Raw genomic sequence first — 19,378 nt, 5'->3', positions numbered from 1 at the left:
ACCTGGAGGAGCGGGAGGCCCCTGTGCTGCTTGGCAGTGGTTGGTTAGGCCAGAGCATCGTGCCATTAGCAGTTTGCTCAAACCATGTTGCCCTCTAAGCTGTATATGATGTGCCCCACAGTGAGGCACCCCACCAGAACTAGGAAATAGGGGCGCTTTCTGAGAGCTGAACACGTAGAAGATCAGAACAGAGACATTCACTGTCTTACAGGGACCAGTGGGCTCCCAACCCAGCAAATCTTATCCGTAACCCATTGAAAGGTATAATGTGTCAGAAAGCAAACTGTCAATCTGAGAGACTCATTCATTTCTGTGCATCCCAGTCCTGTCCAAGAGACCGGAGGCCAGAGTACACTAGCTAAAATAAGTGACAAGAAAGCTAACTAACCTTGGAAAAGGGGGTATTTATTGGCTTAATCTGAAAAGTCCAGGGGTAGTTCTGGCTTCAGGTGCAGCTGGATCCAGGAACCCAAACAGTGTCATTAAGACCTTGCCCTTGAGCCGGACATGGTGGCTCACCCTTGTAATCCCAACACTTTGGGAGGTAGAGGTGGGTGGATCATCTGTGGTCAGGAGTTTAAGACCAGCCTGGCCAACATGGCGAAACCCCGCCTCTACTAAAAACACAAAAATTAGCTGGGTGCTATGGTGCGCACCTGTAGTCCCAGCTGCTCGGAAGGCTGAGGCAGGAGGATCGTTTGAACCCAGGAGGTGGAGATTGCAGTGGGCCAAGATCACACCACTGCAGTCCAGCCTGGGCAACAGGACGAGACTCTGTCTCCAAAAAAAAAGAAAAGAAAAAAAAAAAAGACCTTGCCTTTGGGTTGGGTGCATTCTCGAGTTTCACGAGGTGTCCTCAGCTTCTGCTAGCTTTACTGCTGGTGGTCCCAGGGCATGGAAAGAGCTGCTTTCTCCAAGCATTCCCACAGAAGTTTCAGAATCCCATCTCATTGGCCTGGGTTGGTTCACATGTCAGTCCCTGAGCCAGCTGTGGTATCTGGGGGATGAAATGCACTGATTATCCAGGACTGGTCACCCCAGAACTAAGAGAGTGATACAGTTAGCGGAAGAAAGGGGAGTGGATGCTACCTGGGCAAAAAGAGGAGATGTCCCAGCTGACAGATGAGGCCTGATGGGTTCAGATGGCCTGGAGAGGTGGTATCAGGCTCTCTGCAGGCCACTAGGGAGGTGTCAGCAAATGGAAGGGACAAAAATCCTTGCCTTGGCTAGGCATGGTGGCTCACGCCTGTAATCCTACCACTTTGGGAGGCTGAGGCAGTTGGATCACTTCAGGTCAGGAGTTTGAGACCAGACTGGCTAACATGGTGAAACCCCATCTCTACTAAAAATACAAAAATTAGCCAGGTGTGGTGGCAGCCACCTGTAATCCCAGCTACTCAGGAGGCTGAGGCAGGAGAATCGCTTGAACCCGGGAGGCGGAAGTTGCAGTGAGCTGAGATCGCGCCACTGCACTCCAGTCTGTGCCACAGAGCTGAGATTTCGTCTCAAAAAAAAAAGAAAGAAAAGGAAAAAAAAATCCTCGCCTTTGGGGTGCTTATGTTTCTAAAAAAGAGAATTTACAAAACAATTAAGTCAACTCAATTGTATGTTAGACAATGATCTATGCTATGGAGAAAACCAAACAGAGTAGGGTGAGGAAGTGAAGAGGAATGGAGGGAATTAGGTGAGGGGATAGGGGTGCAATTTTAAGTAAGGTGCTCAGTGGAGACCTCGTTGAGAGGTTACCTGAGCAGGTTCTTGAAGGCGGTGAGAGGTGAGAGGTGAGCCCTGTGGGTCTATGGGGCGGAGGCTGGGGCAGAGGAGGCCAAGGAACAGTTTGTGCAAAGATCCTGGGGTGGGAGCATTGGGAGCACCAGGTTGGCCTGAGAACCAAGGAGGCCAAGAGGGAGGCGATGGGATGAACCCAGGAGAGGAGCAGAAGCTGACATGGTCAGAGACCATGGTGGCCTTGAGGGCCACTGGAAGGACTTGGGCCTTGACTGTGACTCCGAGGGCAGGAGGGGCCACCAGAAGGTGTTGAGCAGAGGAGGGAGGTGATTCCATGTGGGATTCAACAGGCTCTGTGTTGAGACTAGACTGTAGGGCGGAGGTGGAGCCCGGAACCTGTGGCAGCACTTCCGGTGAGAGACAGGGATTGGCATGGCCCCAGGAAGGCGGTAGGGATGGCGAAGTGAGACCCAGGGTGGTTAAGGGCTTTAGGTTCTCAGAATAGATGTCCAATCGTACACTGCTGGCCCTTGACGTGTCCATGCACACGGCTTACCTTCAGGGAGTGAGGCCCTCATTGGTGGGGAGAGGCTGGTGGCTGTGTCTGGCTCCCCTGGCAGTCTCATTTCTCCTGTGAGTCAACCTCTTGGCCTTCTGGTTCCCTCGCCAGCCTCTCCTAAGTTTCTTTTGTGTGAGTCAGCTTTCCTGAGCAAGATTAGCTCTGAGACACTGATTAGCTCTATCCTGCAAGCCTGGCCAGACCCAGACAGATCACTCACCTTGCAGGAACTCTGGGCAGCCACTCTGCCAGCTCCTGCCAGCAGCGCCCCAGTGCCGTCCTGGACTCGCCAGGCTGTAGTGCAGATGCTGCCGTCCTTTTTGTGTCCCAGAAAATAGCTGGGCTGGGAGTTGGGAACAGCAGTGGTAAATCTTCAACAGATGATGACCTTGGGCAGACTGTTAGGTGCTTTACGGATATTAAGTCCTGGCCAGGCACAGTGGCTCACGCCTGCAATCCCAGCACTTTGAGAGGCCGAGGTGGGTGGATCACAAGGTCAGGAGTTCAAGACCAGCCTGGGCAATGTGGTGAAATCCCCTCTCTACTAAAAATACAAAAATTAGCCAGGCATGGTGGTGGAGAAGGAAAGTAGCTTCCCCAGGGTCACCGTCATAGTGAATTGCAGAGCTGAGTCTCAACTCACTGTCTGCAGTCAAAGCACTTACTTTATTTATCTTTATACATTGCTCATGGGGGAATGCATATACCTTTTTTTTTTTTTTTTTTTTTTGAGACAGGGTCTCACTTCATTGCCCAGGCCACAGTGCAGTGGTGTGATCATGGCACACTGCAGCCTTGATCTCCTGGACTCAAAGGATCCTCTTGTCTCAGTCTCCCAAGTAACTGGGACCACAGGTGTGTTCCACCATGCCCAGCTATTTTTTTTTTTTAGCAATGGGATCTCACTGTGTGGCCCAGGCTGGTCTCAAACTCCTGGAGTCAAGCCATCCTCCCACCTTGGCCTCCCAAAGTACTGGGATTATAGGCATGAGTCACTGTGCCTGGCCTAAATGCATATACATTTAACCCAACAGTTTCACCTCTGGGAATCTATCCCACCTGTAATAGCAAACTATAAGAAGCAACTCAAGTGGCCATCAATAGGAGCTGGCTAAATAAATTATGGTGTGTCTGTATAGTGGAGTATTAGTGGCTCTATGAAATGAAAAGGCTGGGCATGGTGGCTTACACCTGTAATCCCAGCACTTTGGGAGGCCAACGCTGGCAGATCACTTTGAGCTTAGGAATTCGAGATCAGTCTGGGCAACATGGTGAAACCTGTCTTTACTAAAAATACAAAAATTAGCTGTGTGAGGTGGTACACACCTGTAATCCCAGCTACTCAGAAGGCTTAGGTGGGGGAATTGCTTGAACCCAGGAGGCAGAGGTTGCAGTGAACTAAGATCAAGCCACTGCACTCCATTCTGGGTGATAAAGTGAAACTTTGTCTCAGAAAAACAAACAAATAACAACAACAAAAAAAAAAAAAAAGGGAAGGAAAGGGCCAGGCATGGTGGCTCACACCTGTAATCCCATAATCCCAGCACTTTGGGACGCTGAGGCAGGAGGATAACTTGAGTCCAGGAGTTCAAGACCATCCTGGGCAACATAGCAAAACCCCATGTCTACAAAACATTTTTAAAAAATAGCTAATTTTGGTGGTACAAACCTATAGTCCCAGCTACTCAGGAGGCTGAGGCAGGCAGATTCCTTGAGCCTAAGAAGTTTGAGACTGCAGTGAGCTATGATGCACCCTAGCAGAAGTAAGACCATGTCTTGAAAAGAAGAAAAAAAAAAGAAAAAGAAAGGAAGAAAATGTAGAATACGTGGTGGTATTCACTTGTGTCTCCCTAAGGAGACATTAAAAGGATATCCAAGAAATCGATAGAAGTGGTTTCTCTGAGAGGGTGTGCAGGGCAGTGAGGCGGATGGGATGGGCCAGGAGAGAAACTGCACTTGGTACCTTCTGCAGCCTTTTTGAATTTTGAACCATGGGAATGTTTTAACTATTCGAAACCACACATTCACACAAAGTAGCTGCTTTCAGCACTTCCCCAGGTCCCCGTCCTTCCTCTCCACTTCAGAATGGTGTTCCCAGAGTGCTGTTATTTAAGTCTATTGTGAATAATATTCCTCAGGACTGTTGAGGCAGCCTGCATGGACAGGTACTCAAAGAGTCTTTGTTAAGGTTTGGGGCTAAGGAGTGGATGCTTTGTAAAAAAAGAGTTAAACCCTGACTTGCTTGGTGGAAATGTGGAGTCCTGAGCTCCAGTTTTCTGCACATGGTCATACCCTGGTCTAAAAGAAGATGCATGACAGTACAGGGACAGGTGTTTCATGGTTGTTGACATCATTGACAAGAGAGAGCATCTTGCTGTGCCAGGGATGCAGACTAGGGCCCCAACATCCACAGAGACTGGCATGCACAGTGGGAAGACGTGTGCCTGGTTTCTGTTGGGATTTCACTAGAGGCATTGGATATAGAGGTCGGCTTCTGGCTTCAATGACTGTGTCTCCTCTTTCAGGGTTGTATGAACTTGAGCCTCAGTTTCTCTGCCTGTAGAATGGGGCTATTGTAGACCCTATCTTCAGGGGTTTCTGGAGAAGAGTAAATGAGAGGATTCATAGGAAGTATAATGTCTTTCCTCTTCTAAGAGTTTGCTGGCAGGATTAGAGTAAATGACTTTGAATACTGCTTGGCACAAAGTAAGTGCTCAGAAAATGCTAGCTGTTACCACTGTTATTATTTATCTATTTTAGTGTCTTTGATGTATAAGAAAGCAAATCAAGACAGGAAATAAATCTAGGATCAAGCGTTGTTTCTCAGAATAGTTGTCTTCTAGCTCAACAATAGACAAATAGCTTTTTTCAGTAAAAATAATTTTGTAGTTAAAGGGTTCTTAAAATATGAAAGTGAGGCCCAGTACAGTGGCTCATATCTGTAATCCCAGCACTTTGGGAAGCCAGGGCAGAGGGATTGCTTGAGCCCAGGAGTTCGAGACCAGCCTGAGCAACATGGTGAGACCTCATCTCTATGAAAAATTTGAAAGTTAGCCAGGCATGGTGGCGCGTGCCTATGATCCCAGCTACTCAGGAGGCAGAGGTGGGAGGATCCCCGGAGCCCAGGTAGTTGAGGCTGCAGTGAGCTCTGATCCCAGCCTAGGTGACAGAGCAAGACTCTGTCTCTTAAAAAATAATAATAAAGTAAAAAAGAATGTAGAGATGAATTTTTTATTTTATTTTATTTATTTTTTTAAGAAGCTAGTTTTAGAGAGATGGCAACTTTTGTGTAGGAAATAAAGGTGTTTTGTGCTGGGTTCATTCTGTATGCCATGTGAGATGAGAAGTTATGCAGCCGCCTAGTGTGGTTTGCTGTGTGATGGTCCAAGGTGACATTGCATGCATCCCTAATGCCAGGGTTCTGGGGTCATCCCAGAGGAGGCCTGTCTCTACACGAGGTGTTGCTGTAGGGAACCCATAGCCCCTGATAAGAAAAGCATGTTCTGCCAGGAGGAAAAAAGCAGGTGGCTTTGAGAACTAGGGTTTGTTCTCTAAGGTCTTCCAGAGTCTTCTAAATGGAGCTAGTGGTTTGGAGCAGTGCTTCTCATACTTGGCTGCACATTGAAATCACCTGGGGAGCTTTATAAACACCCACAGAGTCCCAGCTGCATCCAGACCATTTATATGAGGACTTGTGAGGATGGATGCAGACATCCACAGATTTTCAAGAGTCCCAGGTGCTTGGAGTCTGCAGCCCAGTTAAAGAAGCACCGTCTCAGAGGGAAGAGGGAGGTTTGTTGCTGTTTCTGTAGATTCCAGAGGCAAGGCAAGTTTTAGCTCAGAGACCCACTGGTGTCTGCCTAAATCAGTGGTTCTCACACTTCAGCGCGTGTAAGGATTTCCCAGCAAGGTTATTCAAAAATCCATATTCCTAGTCCTCATCCTCCAAAATACTTTTTTTTTTTTTTTTTTTTTGAGACAGTGTCTCACTCTGTTGCTCCAGGCTGGAGTACAGCGGCACAATCATAGCTTCTATCTGTGCCTCTCAAGTAGCTGGGACTACATGTGTGCACCACCACGCCTGGCTACGAAAATACTCTTTTCCAGTAGCTATAGGGTGGCCCCAGAAATCTGCATTTTCAACAAGTGCCATTAGGAAATTTTAATGTAGGTAGTCCAAGGCCAGGCGTGGTGACTCACACCTATAATCCCAGCACTGTGGGAGGCCAAGGCACACAGATCACTTGAGCCCAGGAGTTCGAGACCAGCTTGGGCTGGGAACATAGGGAAATCCCATGTCTACAGAAAAATAATCATTCAAGCATGGCAGTGCATGCCTGTGGTCCCAGCTACATAGGAGGCTGAGGTGGGAGGATTGCTTGAGCCCAGGAGGTGGAGGCTGTAGTAAGCTGTGATCACACCACTGCACTGCAGCCTAGTGACAGAGTGAGGCCCTGTCTGAATGAATGAATGAATTGAATGAATGAATGTAGGTAGGTATTTAGGCAGGTGGTCCATACTAGGAGAAGCACCTGAGTGGTACCTCTTAGCTTGGCTGGCTTCCTTCACTTAACCCTAACACTGTGTCATCTCTTGATATCATTTGATCCCACGTTCTTTGACCTGAAATGATCTTTGTATTTTCCTGTCTCTTTTTCCATGTATGGACAAGCTGTGTTGTTCTTTACTGCCCTGAATAAAGGGGCTATGGAAAAAAAAAGAAAAAAAACATAGAGGGAAATACTTTCACATTGAAGGTGACTTAGGAGAGCTTAGAAAATGAATAAGAACTGTAATTTTTTACCTCCACAGATTGATAACATTTTCTAAAATAACACTTTTGGTACCAGTTTAGGGGTCCAGGCTGCCCACCTGTTGTGTAGAGTTTTATCAGAACATAGCCACATCCATTTGTTTGCACATTGTGGCCACTTTTGTGCTACAATGGCAAAGATGAGTCATCAAGAAAGTGACCTATGACCTGCAAAACCTCTAGTATGTTCATCCATCCAACAAATATTGAGTACCCTCTGTGTGCCAGTCAGTGAACAAAACAAGCACAAATCTCTGCCTTTGTGGAACTTGAATTCTAGTTGAATCTCAAATTCTGATGCTTCTAGGGACCAGGCAGGTCACATAAAAGAGGGAAAAGCACACTAATGATGAGAGATGGTAGGGGGTGGTGGAGACTGTGGCAAACAGCTACTAATTTGCTCTAGCTGTGTTATCCTATAGAGATATGGCCACGTTTTTGGCATATTTTATGTGAAGAAGGAGAAAATATGGCACATGAGTTCTCCTAAGTTGTAGAGTTTGTTTTAGTTTTAGTTTTTGAGACTGGTCTTGCTCTCTCACCCAGGCGGGAGGACAGTGGGTGATCATGGCTTACCGCAGCCTTGAACTCCTGGGCTCAAGCAATCCTCCCACCTCAGCCTCCCAAGTAGCTAAAACTACAGGCATGCGCTACCATGCCTGGCTAATTTTTAAATTTTTTGTACATTCCCGGTCTCACGATGTTGCCCAGGCTACTCTTGAACTCCTGGGCTCAAGCAGTCCTCCTGTGTCGGCTTCCTAAAGTGCTAAGATTACAGGTGTGAGCCACTATGCCCAGCCTCTCCCGGTTTTTACTTGTTGGTAACCAATTCAAGAAATGTTAAAACACTTTGTGGGCTGTTGTGGTGTGGCCATGCATAACTGGTCACAGGCTGGATTCACCCCACGGGCTGCCCGTTTTCACCTCTGGCCTAGCATGGAATGTGGACCATCGTCTGAGTGGATGGAGATACTTGAGACTCCTTTAGACTCCAAAGGGTCACTTTCCTGCCTTTCAAAGAAAGTAAAAGTCTACTGGAAAAACTAAAAACAAAACAAAAGAAATGTGGCTTAAAATCTGTCCCACCAGGTGGCAGCATACCATCACAAGTTGAAGCCTGTCTGGGAGCTGATCGCTCTGGGTCCCTAATTAACAAACATTTATTTACTGTTTGCTCCTGAAGAGTGTGATACTAACACCATCTGTCCTTTTCCTCCCAGGAAAGCTTGTGTATGAGCGCATCTTTTCCATGTGTGTGGATAACCGCAGTGTCTTACCAGGTAATGTCACAGCTGTTCCTGGAGTGTTATCGTGCCCTGGAGTCAGGACTAGAAGGCTTTTATTGAGTCAGGATTCGTTGAAGCTTGATAAAGGTTTTAATTTAGGGTGTGTTCAAGTAAAAGAAACACCTTTGAAGATTTCTGATCATCTCAGTCTTCTAAAAACATTAGAAGGTTTCTGAATGGCCTGTGTAGGAGCTAAGGCAAGTAATTTGAATCTACAAGAATGAAAAGGCATCACAGTTAGATTCAGCTTAACTTTCACATCAACATATTTTCCTCTGCTGCTTGACTTTAATATTTTTCCTATGTATCGTTCTCTCCTAAGAAGCAAATTACTTGGACAAAAAAAAAAGCAAAAACGACTTTATATATATTAAAGAACGATGTCAAATAGATCGATAGTAATTGATGCTTTGAATTCACAATCTATACCCAAATAATTTTGCATTAAATTGACTGTCAATCAAGTTTAAATTCCCTGGAGGTTATAATGGGACAAGTGGATGATGAATTTCTTTTGTCATATACATGGTAAGAATGATGTGTCTGGCAATGTAGGACTCTCAGCCACAGCATCCTTTGCCTGTATTCCTCTTTTTAACTTCCGAGCACACCTATGAGAAAACGTTCTCATCTGTCCAAGCTAGAGTAACCAGCTTGCTCCACTGCCACTCCACTTCCGTCTGCTCCTGCAGTGGGGCTTCCCAGGAGGTGAATAGAAGGTGTTTGTGACAGTAACCTGTAACCTGACCTTTATTCTTCCTTCTTTCCTCTTTCCTTTATTCCTGCCTCCTCTTCTCCTTCTTCTCTCTCTTCCTCTCCCTCCACCTCTCCCACCCTCTCCTTTTCTTTCTTCTGCTTCCTGTCTGTCCATCAATCAATCTATCTATCTTTATTTTTTTTTTTTTTGAGATGGACTCTTGCTCTGTCACCCAGGCTGGAGTGCAGTGGCGCGATCTTGGCTCACTGCAGCCTTCGCCTCCCGGATTCAAGCGATTCTCCTGCTTCACCCTCCTGAGTAGCTGGGACTACTGGTACCTGCCACCATACCTGGCTCATTTTTGTATTTTTAGTAGAGACCGGGTTTTTACCATTTTGGCCAGGCTAGTCTCAAACTCCTGACCTCAAGTGATTCATCTGCCTTGGCCTCCCAAAGTGCTGGGATTATAGGCATGAGCAACCGTGCCTGGCCCTTTTTTATTTTTATCTTTTCTATTTAATATTTTTAGTTTTTCATCTTTGTAGACACAGTCTCCCTATGTTGCTCAAGCAGCTCTCAAACTTCTGAGCCCAAGTGATCCTCCCACCTCAGTCTCCCAAAGTGCTGGGATTGTAGGCATGAGCCACTATGCTTGGCCTGTCTTTTTAATACTATTTAATGTGCACATTTGTCAGAAAGAAAGAGACAGAACTCTACAGGCTTTTAGGTCTCGAAGTGCTTTTAGGACCCATCTTGTTTCATCAGAGATGGGCAGACCCAGTATGGAAGGGTCTTGCCCAGAGCTCTGTCACCAGCTACTGAGAGCCTTGCTCTTTGCGCTGCACCTACATTGTCCAGTACAGCAGCCACTGGCCATGTGTTGCTCTTGAGCACTTGAGGTGTGGCCAGTCCAAATTGAGATGCGACGTAACTATTTAAAAAGTCGCTGGATTTCAAAGACTCAATACAAGTAAAAGACGGTAAAGTAGCTCACTAATAGTGTTTATGTTGGTTACATGTTGAAATGGTATTCTGGATGAATCGGGATGAATTCATCATAATGAATATGATTAAAATTAATTTCCCCAGTTTTTCACCTTTTTAATGTGGCTCACGTGGTTTTTCTTTGGGATCCTCCGTGCCACTGCATCATACCTGTGATGATGTTTTTCAGCAGCTCCTCCCAGCAGTTCTGGCCATCTCAGGGTTGGAGGCAGTGATCTGGGACAGGCAGGCAGAGGCCAGCCCAAGTGGAAAGGAAAGGCCTTCTCCGCTGGCTTGAGGATTTGAGAAATCTGAATTGTTTATTTATTTATTTATTTTTGAGACGGAGTTTCGCTCTTCTTGTCCCAGGCTGGAGGGCAATGACGCAATCTTGGCTCACTACAACCTCCGCCTCCTGGGTTCAAGTGATTCTCTTGCCTCAGCCTCCCAAGTAGCTGGGATTACAGGCGTGCACCACCACACCCAGCTAATTTTTGTATTTTTAGTAGAGATGGGTTTTTATCTTGTTGGCCAGGCTGGTCTTGAACTCCTGACCTCAGGTGATCTGCCTGCCTCGGCCTCCCAAAGTGCTGGGATTACAGGCGTGAGCCACCACGCCCGGCCGAATCCATTTATTTAATTCACACTTGCCAGCACGTAGCATGCTATATACCATTGGCAGCAAACTTGAGCCAACAGGTGGGATTGAATCAAAATAGATTTTTTTTTTGGCAACAACAGCATTTTTAAAAAATGATTTTTGATACAGGCTCTAGTTCTTCCTATTGTTGTATACCCAGCCTCTTAAAATTTTTCATATTTACCTTCCTGGCCCCCAGGGGCATTTGAGTTTGCCTCTACTGCAGTAATCTTCCTTTCTTCCAGTCTTCAGTGACTATACAAACAACATTTTAGGGCCAATTAAGGAAAAATTACTAATAACTAACTCCCTGCCTAAACTTAAAAGTTTAAAACAACAGATGAGTCCTTGTTTAGATATGTTAATTATAGCACTTTCATCACTAAAATTCTTCCCTCTCCAAATAACTATTTTTGACCTTGAGCAAAGCAAATCATTTGTTTTTTTTTTTTTTCTTTAAATGATATCATTGTTTGTTTTCCTTTTAGCTAAAATCTTCATCTGCTTGTGTTCGCTCCGGTTCCAAGAACCTGAAAAGAACAGTAGATTCTGTTTTTCGAAGTTGTTGGTGATCTGAGGAATGACTCTTAAGTATAATTATCATGAAAGCTTTAGAAATCTCCTGTGCAGAATTCTGCCCAAAGAGATGATGTGCGAAGAGAAATTTGGTGGCATTTGTACTCATTCTTTCCATTTAAATCAAGTTCTGTTGGGTGAATTTCCTACTTGAGCCCTTTGCCTTAGGGAGTTTTAACTAAGGTATAGCTCTTCGGAGTTGAGAGAGATACAGTGTCTTTTGGGTTCAGGAAAAGTACACACTACTAGATGTGGTCATTTTTTTCCCAACAGTTCTGAATCCAGCATATACATAGAGAGGCCATTGACTCTGAGAAGTCAAATCATTTTCTTTCCAGCTTGGGAGAAATAATTTGGGTTTATTGTATTATGGTTTCCATCATCATCTTCTCAGCACTCCCATCTTCAGTTTTCCCCTGTGGCTGATGTGGGCCACATTGGGATAAGCAGTGGCCTTAACTGACCTGGCCTTTCCAGCACATGCCAGCTAAGATGGTGCCAATCCCTATAACACTGTTACGTAAAGAGACCTCTGGGTAGAGACTTGGCAAATAAATGAAAGAACTAGACTCATTGGTCTCCTGCCTCCTCTTAAAATATCCACAGAAGTTCAGGTTTGAAAAAAAGCAGCACCATAAAAGAAAAATAAGTGGGAGCTAGAAAGAGAATCTCTGTTCTTTGTTATATTGAAGTGTCTTCTGAATTGATTTCCGGATTTTGAAGGAGTCCCCATGTAGCAGCCCAAGTGCTAAAGTATAAACCCTGTCGTGTCATGCCATTCCTGTGCTCAGAACCCTTCAGGGGGTTTCCATTATGTTTAGAAAAACTCTCAAACTCCTCACCAAGGCTTCAGCCCTGTGTGAACTGGCTTGTGATGCTGGCTGCACCCCTTTCTGCTTAGCAAATTGGCTTGCTTTTTGTTCTTTGACCATAGTGAGGTTATACCTACCTCAGGGCCTTGCATTTGCTGTTTTCTCTCCCTGGAATGTATTTCTTCCACATCTAGGCATGGTTGGCTCCCTTTCATAATTCAGGGCTCAGCTCAGATACCACCTCTGTAGGAGCCTTCTCTGACCACTGCATCTAATGAGCCCCTTCCCGAAATAGTTTAGTATCTTTAATAGTGCTATTAGATATTATCTTATTTGTTTGCCTGCTTATTCTCTTTCCTGTTTGTCATTTGTCTCCCCCCACTGGAATGTAAGTTTTATGAAGATAAGATCTACCTTGTGCACTGTTATCTCCCCAAAGCCTAGAACACCACCTTTAGTTGGCCCTTAAGGCATTTGTGTTGAGCACATGAAGTAAAGGAATATAGTACTTAGTTTGCTGTAAGATCTTAAAGTCCTGCATAACAGAATCCTTTTTCTAAATTATTCCTTGAGCTGGAAGGAAAGCCTAAAGATTCTGTACTGGTGTATGCAGATTGCCGTATAGCTTGCAGTCAATGTGTGTATGCAGAGCAGCCTGCCTTTAGCCTGATTTCCAACTCTTTCAGGCAACCTGAACCAGTTTGTTTTAGCCTTTGCTGAATCTCAGTTCCTTCAACTAGAGAGTGAGAGATTTTATAGATGACCTCAGAGACCTATTTTTGCTTTTGGATTTTAAGCCACAAGATTCAGTCATATGAAGGGAAATTAACACTGCTCCTCCCTGTCCCCAAAGAGAAGATTGACAAATGAATGTAAGAATAACTGCTATCTTTTCCTGTCTGGATCTCTTGAAAGTAGACAAAAAAAGTTGCTTCATGTGTAGAGATCTAGGCCAAAAAGAGGAAAATGGTCATTTCCCATCCTTTTGAAAATGGTAAGCAAATAGTTCTCAAGTGAATGAAGCATGCCAGCCATGCAAAAATAGACTGAGGAGATTGCAGTTTCAAAATAGCTGCAGTTGTGATTAGTGACTCTTCCCTGCTAGAAAAGTACCTAGAGATTTGTCTTTTTTTTGCTGATTCTATAGGAATTTTGATCACCTTCATATACCACCAAGTAACAGAATCAGGGATGAAAATGACTCATTGCAAAACAGGATGAGAGCCAACAAGCTAAGAATCATTTGCTATATTAAAGTAACTAACTTCTCCCTTTTAATTTATTTATTCATTTTTTAGAGACAAAATCTTGCTCTATCTTACTCTGTCTTGCTCTGCCCAGGCTGGAGTGCAGTGGCTCGAACATAGCTCACTGCAGCCTCAAACTCCTGGGCTCTATTGATCCTCCCACCTCAACCTTCCAAGTAGCTGGGACTACAGGTGTGAGCCACAGTGCCTGGCCAGCTTCTCCCTTTTTGAATTAATCCTAAAAGTATAAAACATCCAGTGGTGGGATGGAGCTCTAATCTTTGCCAAAATCATTTAGAAGAAATCATTTCCATGTGAGAGTTTAACAATGGCCTTCATGGTGTTGATAAGTTTTGTGTTTTTTCTTTCATTTCTCCATATTCTCTTCCATTGCTTACGATGTATGTCAAGTCCAGAACTGTGAGAAATAAATTTCTGCTGTTTAAAAATATGTATGTCAAAAGCAAGCTGGGTTCCAGTTCCAGAAAACTCAAAATAACAGTAATGAAGGTCAGAGCTGATGGGCCAGCTAGCCCTTGGTACCAACGATCCTCACTTCTGTCTTGCTGCTCTCATGGTCAGTATGGCTGCAGAGGTTCCAGCTGTCATGTCTGCATTCCAGTCAGTGAGCAGGAAGAAGGAGTGAGGGAAGGCAAGCCCCTTCCCTTAAAGATACTTCTCAGAAGTTGCCCTTCTATTTATATATCCTGGGACCAGAACTGACCCACGTGACCACACCTAACTGCAAGGATGGCCCTGTGCCCTGCAGGAAAATGCGAGTTCTTCTATTAAAGGGGAGGATAATAGCTCATGGAGTAAACTGGCAGTTTCACAAGGTGACTTGTCTTGGAGCCAGTCATGAGCCAGCAACATAATTCTGGCTGGTTTCTCACCTCAAGGGCCTTGCTTTACCTTCCTCTGGCCCACTGTGATGTGTAGAGCAAAAGCTTAGATCACATTTCATGTTGCAGTCTCAGTTCCCTAAAGCATCTGGAATTCTCAACAATGTTGTCATAGTTACTGGGAGGTAACCAAGAACCTCTGGATTATATTAGAGGCAGTGGCTAAGAATGTCAGCCGTGACTGCCTGGGTTGAATTCCAGCTCTTACATTTGCTTGCTGTGTGCCTTGGGTGAGTCACTACATTCCTCTGTGCCTTGGACTCTGCATCTGTAAAATAAGATAATAAAAGTACATACCTCAGAGGGTTGCTCTATGGGATCAGGTGAGCTGTCTGTAAAGCACTGTGGACAACACTTGGCACTTAGAAAGCCTGTGTTTGTAGAAGCTATTGTTATCATCAGTTGCTTCCTAACAGTGATATTTGGAAAGAAAGACACAGGCTGAGTCACCCCCTTTTCTGCTCCAGGGTAATGTGTTCCCATCCGGGGACTCACACAGATCCTGAGATTTAGGAGGGCTGATGGGTCTTGTTTTTGTATTACAGATCACTTTTCTCCAGAGAATGCCAATGACACGGCCAAGGAAACATGCCTAAATTGGTTTTTCAAGATTGCCTCCATCAGGGAACTCATTCCAAGATTGTATCCTTTTTCTTTTTTCTTTTTTTTTTTTTTTTTGTCTGATGATTTTCAAGATAGGCTAAAAGAGTGGTACTGTTAATAGAAGCCATGTGATGGGATGCCCTGACATTCTTATTGAAAATGTGGTCCCATGACGGTTGCTAGCCTGAAAATACATACAGGGCAAGCCACATTGTAGAAGCCCTTGGACTCTTGCTCTTTCCAGTTTTTTTGTCTTTTACTTTGAACACGATGCCATGTGTCAGGCATTTGTTTCCTTGTGGAACATTCCCACCTTAATTCTCTCAATTAAAATGCTTTACATTTGTATTTTCTCGGATTCCAAGAACTTGAAAGAACAGGGTCAAGCTTGGCAGGGCAAGTGCCAATATTGAAGAACAGAATTCGACTTATGCATAAATTGCATCTTAGTTATCTAAAGTTCTTTCTTTTTTTTTTTTTTTTGAGACAGAGTCTCGCTCTGTTGCCCAGGCCGGTGTGTGTGCAGTGACGTGATCTCGGCTCTCTGCAAACTCCACCCCCTGGGTTCACACCATTCTCCTGCCTCAGCCTCCCGAGTAGCTGGGACTACAGGCGCCCGCCACCACGCCCAGCTAATTTTTTTGTATTTTTAGTGGAGACGGGGTTTCACCGTGTTAGCAAGGGTGGTCTCAATCTCCTGACCTCGTGATCCGCCCGCCTCTGCCTCCCAAAGTGCTCGGATTACAGGCGTGAGCCCCTGCACCCGGCCTCTAAAGTTCTTTCTTTCCCCATAAAGCATTGATTAGAAATGCTCAAAACCAGTTTATATTTCAGCATGCAACTATGAGTTAATGTGTAACATTTTCCACAATTTATTTTAGATAAGTATGAAACTTTGAAAACCATATGTAGAAACCATAAGCTACCTTAGTTCGCTAGATTGTTGAGAGCCGTTCTGGTTCCCGTCTCCTAAGACCTGCCTACTTCTATTCATGGATAGTTTAGTCTTTTCTCTATAGGGAGTAGACCTTCTGGAAAACATCTTCCTTAACAGGATGTTCTTGTAGTTACGTGGAGGCATCCATCCTGAAATGTAACAAATTCCTCTCCAAAACGTAAGGCTCTTCGATAAAATCTAGAACCATAAAATTGTTCAAAATCTCGTGTACACAGATAGTAATGGCAATGTAATAGTAGCCATTATTCACTGAGTACTTAATGTGTGTTAAGCACCTTCTGTGCATTTTCTCGTTGAATCCAAATGAAAACTGAATGAAGTAGAGACACCATCCTAATCCCTGTATTAGGGAGAGGAAAACTCAAGCCAGGAGAAGTTGATTGAGGAGGTCAAGGAAGATCAGCTCAACTGGATTTGAATCTTGGCTGTACTGATACTAGCTGTATGGTCTTAGCAGGTTATTTACAGCCTCAGAACCTCAGGCTCCCTCTCCTGGGAACATGACCCTAAGAAGAGGTCTGAGAGGGTCCTTCAGGTCATACATGCAACAGTGACAGTCATACCTGGTACACGGTGGGCCCATCCTCTGTGTTGGCTGCTGCTGTTGATGATGATGAAAATGATGACGTCAGAAGCAGAAGCCTTTGCCCTTAGTGGCTTAGGTCCATGCTACTCAATTTATCACAATGTTTTGAGAGTAATTATAGGACATGGGGGACCCACATCTGCTTTCTGCAGAGCAGGTGAAATGCTGAGTCATGTTAGATAGCTAGATAATAAATTCCTTGAAGCCCGGGAGTGACTGATTCATGGTGCTCCACAGATAACTCTTCTGATTGGATTTAGAATTTATCTCAAATGTGTTGGATTTGAATCTAGGGATGCCTGAAGTAGTTTGGGGGAATAACATGGGTACTGAAGAAACAGTTATTTTGCCTCACCAGTTGGAGGAGGATAATGCCTTAGGCAGAGGAAAGACATACGTTGCAGGAGAAATAAATTGTAATTCACATTGTTGGTAGTTGGAGGATGTCAGATGCCAGCCTGAGATTCACGGAAGGAACAGCATACGGGACAGTAAATCTGTGGCAAACAAAAATAGATGTGGGGAGAAGATCAAGGGGTGCCCAGTCGATGGAAAATAATTGGAGACAAAAACTGTTAAAATTAATAAAATAAATGTGACCTCGATTGGGGAAAAAATGTGGTTAGCCTCCACCACTGAGCAAATGATAACGATGAAATAAATCATTCAGTGAACAGATTGTATCAGAAGAGAAAGACTGGTGTTACATTGCCTTAGAAAACTGAAACTTTGACCTTGGTTTGTTACTGAAACTTGATTTTTCCTCCCCACACCACCCCCCTTGCGAATTTAGGAAGTTTTTATTTTATCTTTATTTTAAAAATAAAGGAACAGCGAGTTCTCACGTTGAGTGTAATGCTGGCCTCTTTTTGTCTCTCGCAGGGGAATTTCAGAGTGCCTGCCCCGGTTAACATGCATGATCAGAGGGATCGGAGACCCGCTGGTGTCGGTGTACGCCCGTGCCTACCTGTGCCGGGTAGGCCATGCGAGTCACTACCCTTGACGGCACGGCAGCCGCCCATCTCCTTGAATGTTCACACAGGGCCCTCCTTCCCCACCACGCCATAAGTCATTGAGAGAAGGACTTTATTAGCGGCTAATTTTAGATCATATCTCTGCCGCAGAAAGTAGAACTGTAGGGTTTCTTTTAAAAATTAATTTTAAAGTAGACCAACTTACCATAGCTCTAATTAGGGGATGTTTAAGGTCATCTTCTTACAAATGAACTGGTTTTCAAAATTAATTGTTTCTCAGTTCTTGCTGCGAAGGAGGCTCCCAGGGCCCTTCGGCTGACAAGTTGCTTTTCATTGACTTGAAACATGCTCTTCCTTTGTCTTGACTTTGATTGCTTTATTAGTTTTCTGCTTGGCAAGGGAGCGGTGTCCCACATGACGGCAGGCCTCGGTCTGTGTGGCCTGGCTTAGGTGGCTGCTCTGAAAGCAGGTAGAGGGACTGATTAGAAATTACTTGCCCATGCCCTGCTTTAAAGCACCGTGAGGCGTCAGCTAAGCTATTAAGTTTTTTGTGTCTGGAAAAACGTAACCAATGGAGGTTATGTGGTCTTTTTTTTTTGAGATGGAGTCTCACTGTGTCGCCCAGGCTGGAGTGCAGTGGTACCATCTCAGCTCATTGCAGCTTCCACCTCCTGGGTTCAAGTGATTCTCCCGTCTCAGCCTCCTGGGTTCAAGTGATTCTCCTGTCTCAGCCTCCTGGGTAGCTGAGATTACAGACGTCTGCCACCACGCCTGGCTCATTTTTGTATTTTTAGTAGAGACGGGGGTTTCACCATGTTGGCCAGGATGGTCTCGAACTCCTGACCTCAGGTGATCTGCCCACGTTGGCCTCCCAAAGGGCTGGGATTACAGGTGTGAGCCACTGTGCCTGGCCGGTATATGGCCTCTCCGTAGTTTTCTTCAGCTCACACAGGGGCTTTGCCTCTGTCAGGACTCCCCTAGCAATGAGAATCTTCCCTATCGTCCCATCAGTATTGCACATCCTTAGATCATTGTCCCGATAAGCCCCAGACCTCCTTGAGGACAAAGTTGCAGTTAGAGCCTCCCCCAGAAGTTTGCGCCTTATTAAACCAGAAGGTGAGAACATGTAGCCTGTAATTTGCTGCTTCTGCGTGACAGCCAGCAAATGTCGGCAGCCCTGTGGTCTCAAGTGTCACGAAAAACTAAGTGCCTTCAGAGTGAGGAGTAGATATCCATTAGGAAGGGCACTTTTTATAGGTCTGTTTCTTGATACTGAGAATGAAAGAAAAAGCCTTTCGTTTAAGGGCACCCTCTTCCCTCTTTGTAGCAGAGGCCAAAGTGTGTATGCATCGCTCAGTGCTTGAAACCTGGGCGGGGGGGAGATTTTCCATCCAGAGATATCAGGTGTGTTTCCAAGGACAACTTGCGAATATATTAAAGCTTGAATACTCCTCCCGAGTCGGTGTTTGCTGAGGCCCTACTGTGCACAGAACACAATGCCACATCCTTTGGGAGAGATGCAAAGAGATTGTTTGCGTATTTCTTTTTTCTTTTTTTTTTGAGATGGAGTCTCGCTCTGTTGCCAGGCTGGAGTGCAGTGGTGTGATCTCAGCTCACTGCAACCTCTGCCTCCTAGGTTTAAGCAATTCTTTTGCCACAGCCTCCCAAGTAGTTGGGACTCCAGGTGTGCACTACCACGCCCAGCTAATTTTTGTATTTTTAGTAGAGACAGGGTTTCACCATGTTGGCCAGGATGGTCTCAATCTCTTGACCTCATGATCCGCCCGCCCCAGCCTCTCAAAGTGCTGGGATTGCAGACATGAGCCACTACACACCTGGCCTTTTGTTGTTGTTGTTGTTGTTTTTCTGAGCCAGAGTCTTACTCTGTTGCCCAGGCTGGAGTGCAGTGATGCAATCTCAGGTCACTGCAACCTCTGCCTCCTGGGTTCAAGCAATTCTCATGTCTCAGCCTCCCGAGTAGCTGGGATCACAGGCATCTGCCACCATGCCCAG

The 19,378-nt window shown here is 45.1% G+C and overlaps 1 protein-coding gene across 4 annotated transcripts in view; it reads left to right on the top strand.

Annotated features, from left to right (window-relative positions):
- VPS35L (VPS35 endosomal protein sorting factor like) overlaps positions 1-19,378 on the top strand; it is a 151,344-nt gene that overhangs the window by 38,123 nt on the left and 93,843 nt on the right. For 3 of the 4 annotated variants that reach the window (XM_033217848.1, XM_033217847.1, XM_033217849.1), the window contains exons 9-12: positions 8,321-8,380; positions 14,790-14,886; positions 15,915-15,962; positions 17,274-17,367. In XM_033217848.1, the coding sequence (XP_033073739.1) occupies positions 8,321-8,380; positions 14,790-14,886; positions 15,915-15,962; positions 17,274-17,367 (299 nt within the window). Of the gene's footprint in view, positions 1-8,320; positions 8,381-14,789; positions 14,887-15,914; positions 15,963-17,273; positions 17,368-18,692; positions 18,770-19,378 lie in introns of those variants that run through there. The other variant, XM_033217850.1, reaches the window with a different exon arrangement.

Source organism: Trachypithecus francoisi, unplaced genomic scaffold (assembly GCF_009764315.1).
Source record: "Trachypithecus francoisi isolate TF-2019V2 unplaced genomic scaffold, Tfra_2.0 Lachesis_group10, whole genome shotgun sequence".
NCBI lineage: Eukaryota > Metazoa > Chordata > Mammalia > Primates > Cercopithecidae > Trachypithecus > Trachypithecus francoisi.
The sequence above is the reverse complement of the archived record's forward strand: the minus strand, read 5'-3'. Positions and strand labels throughout refer to the sequence as shown.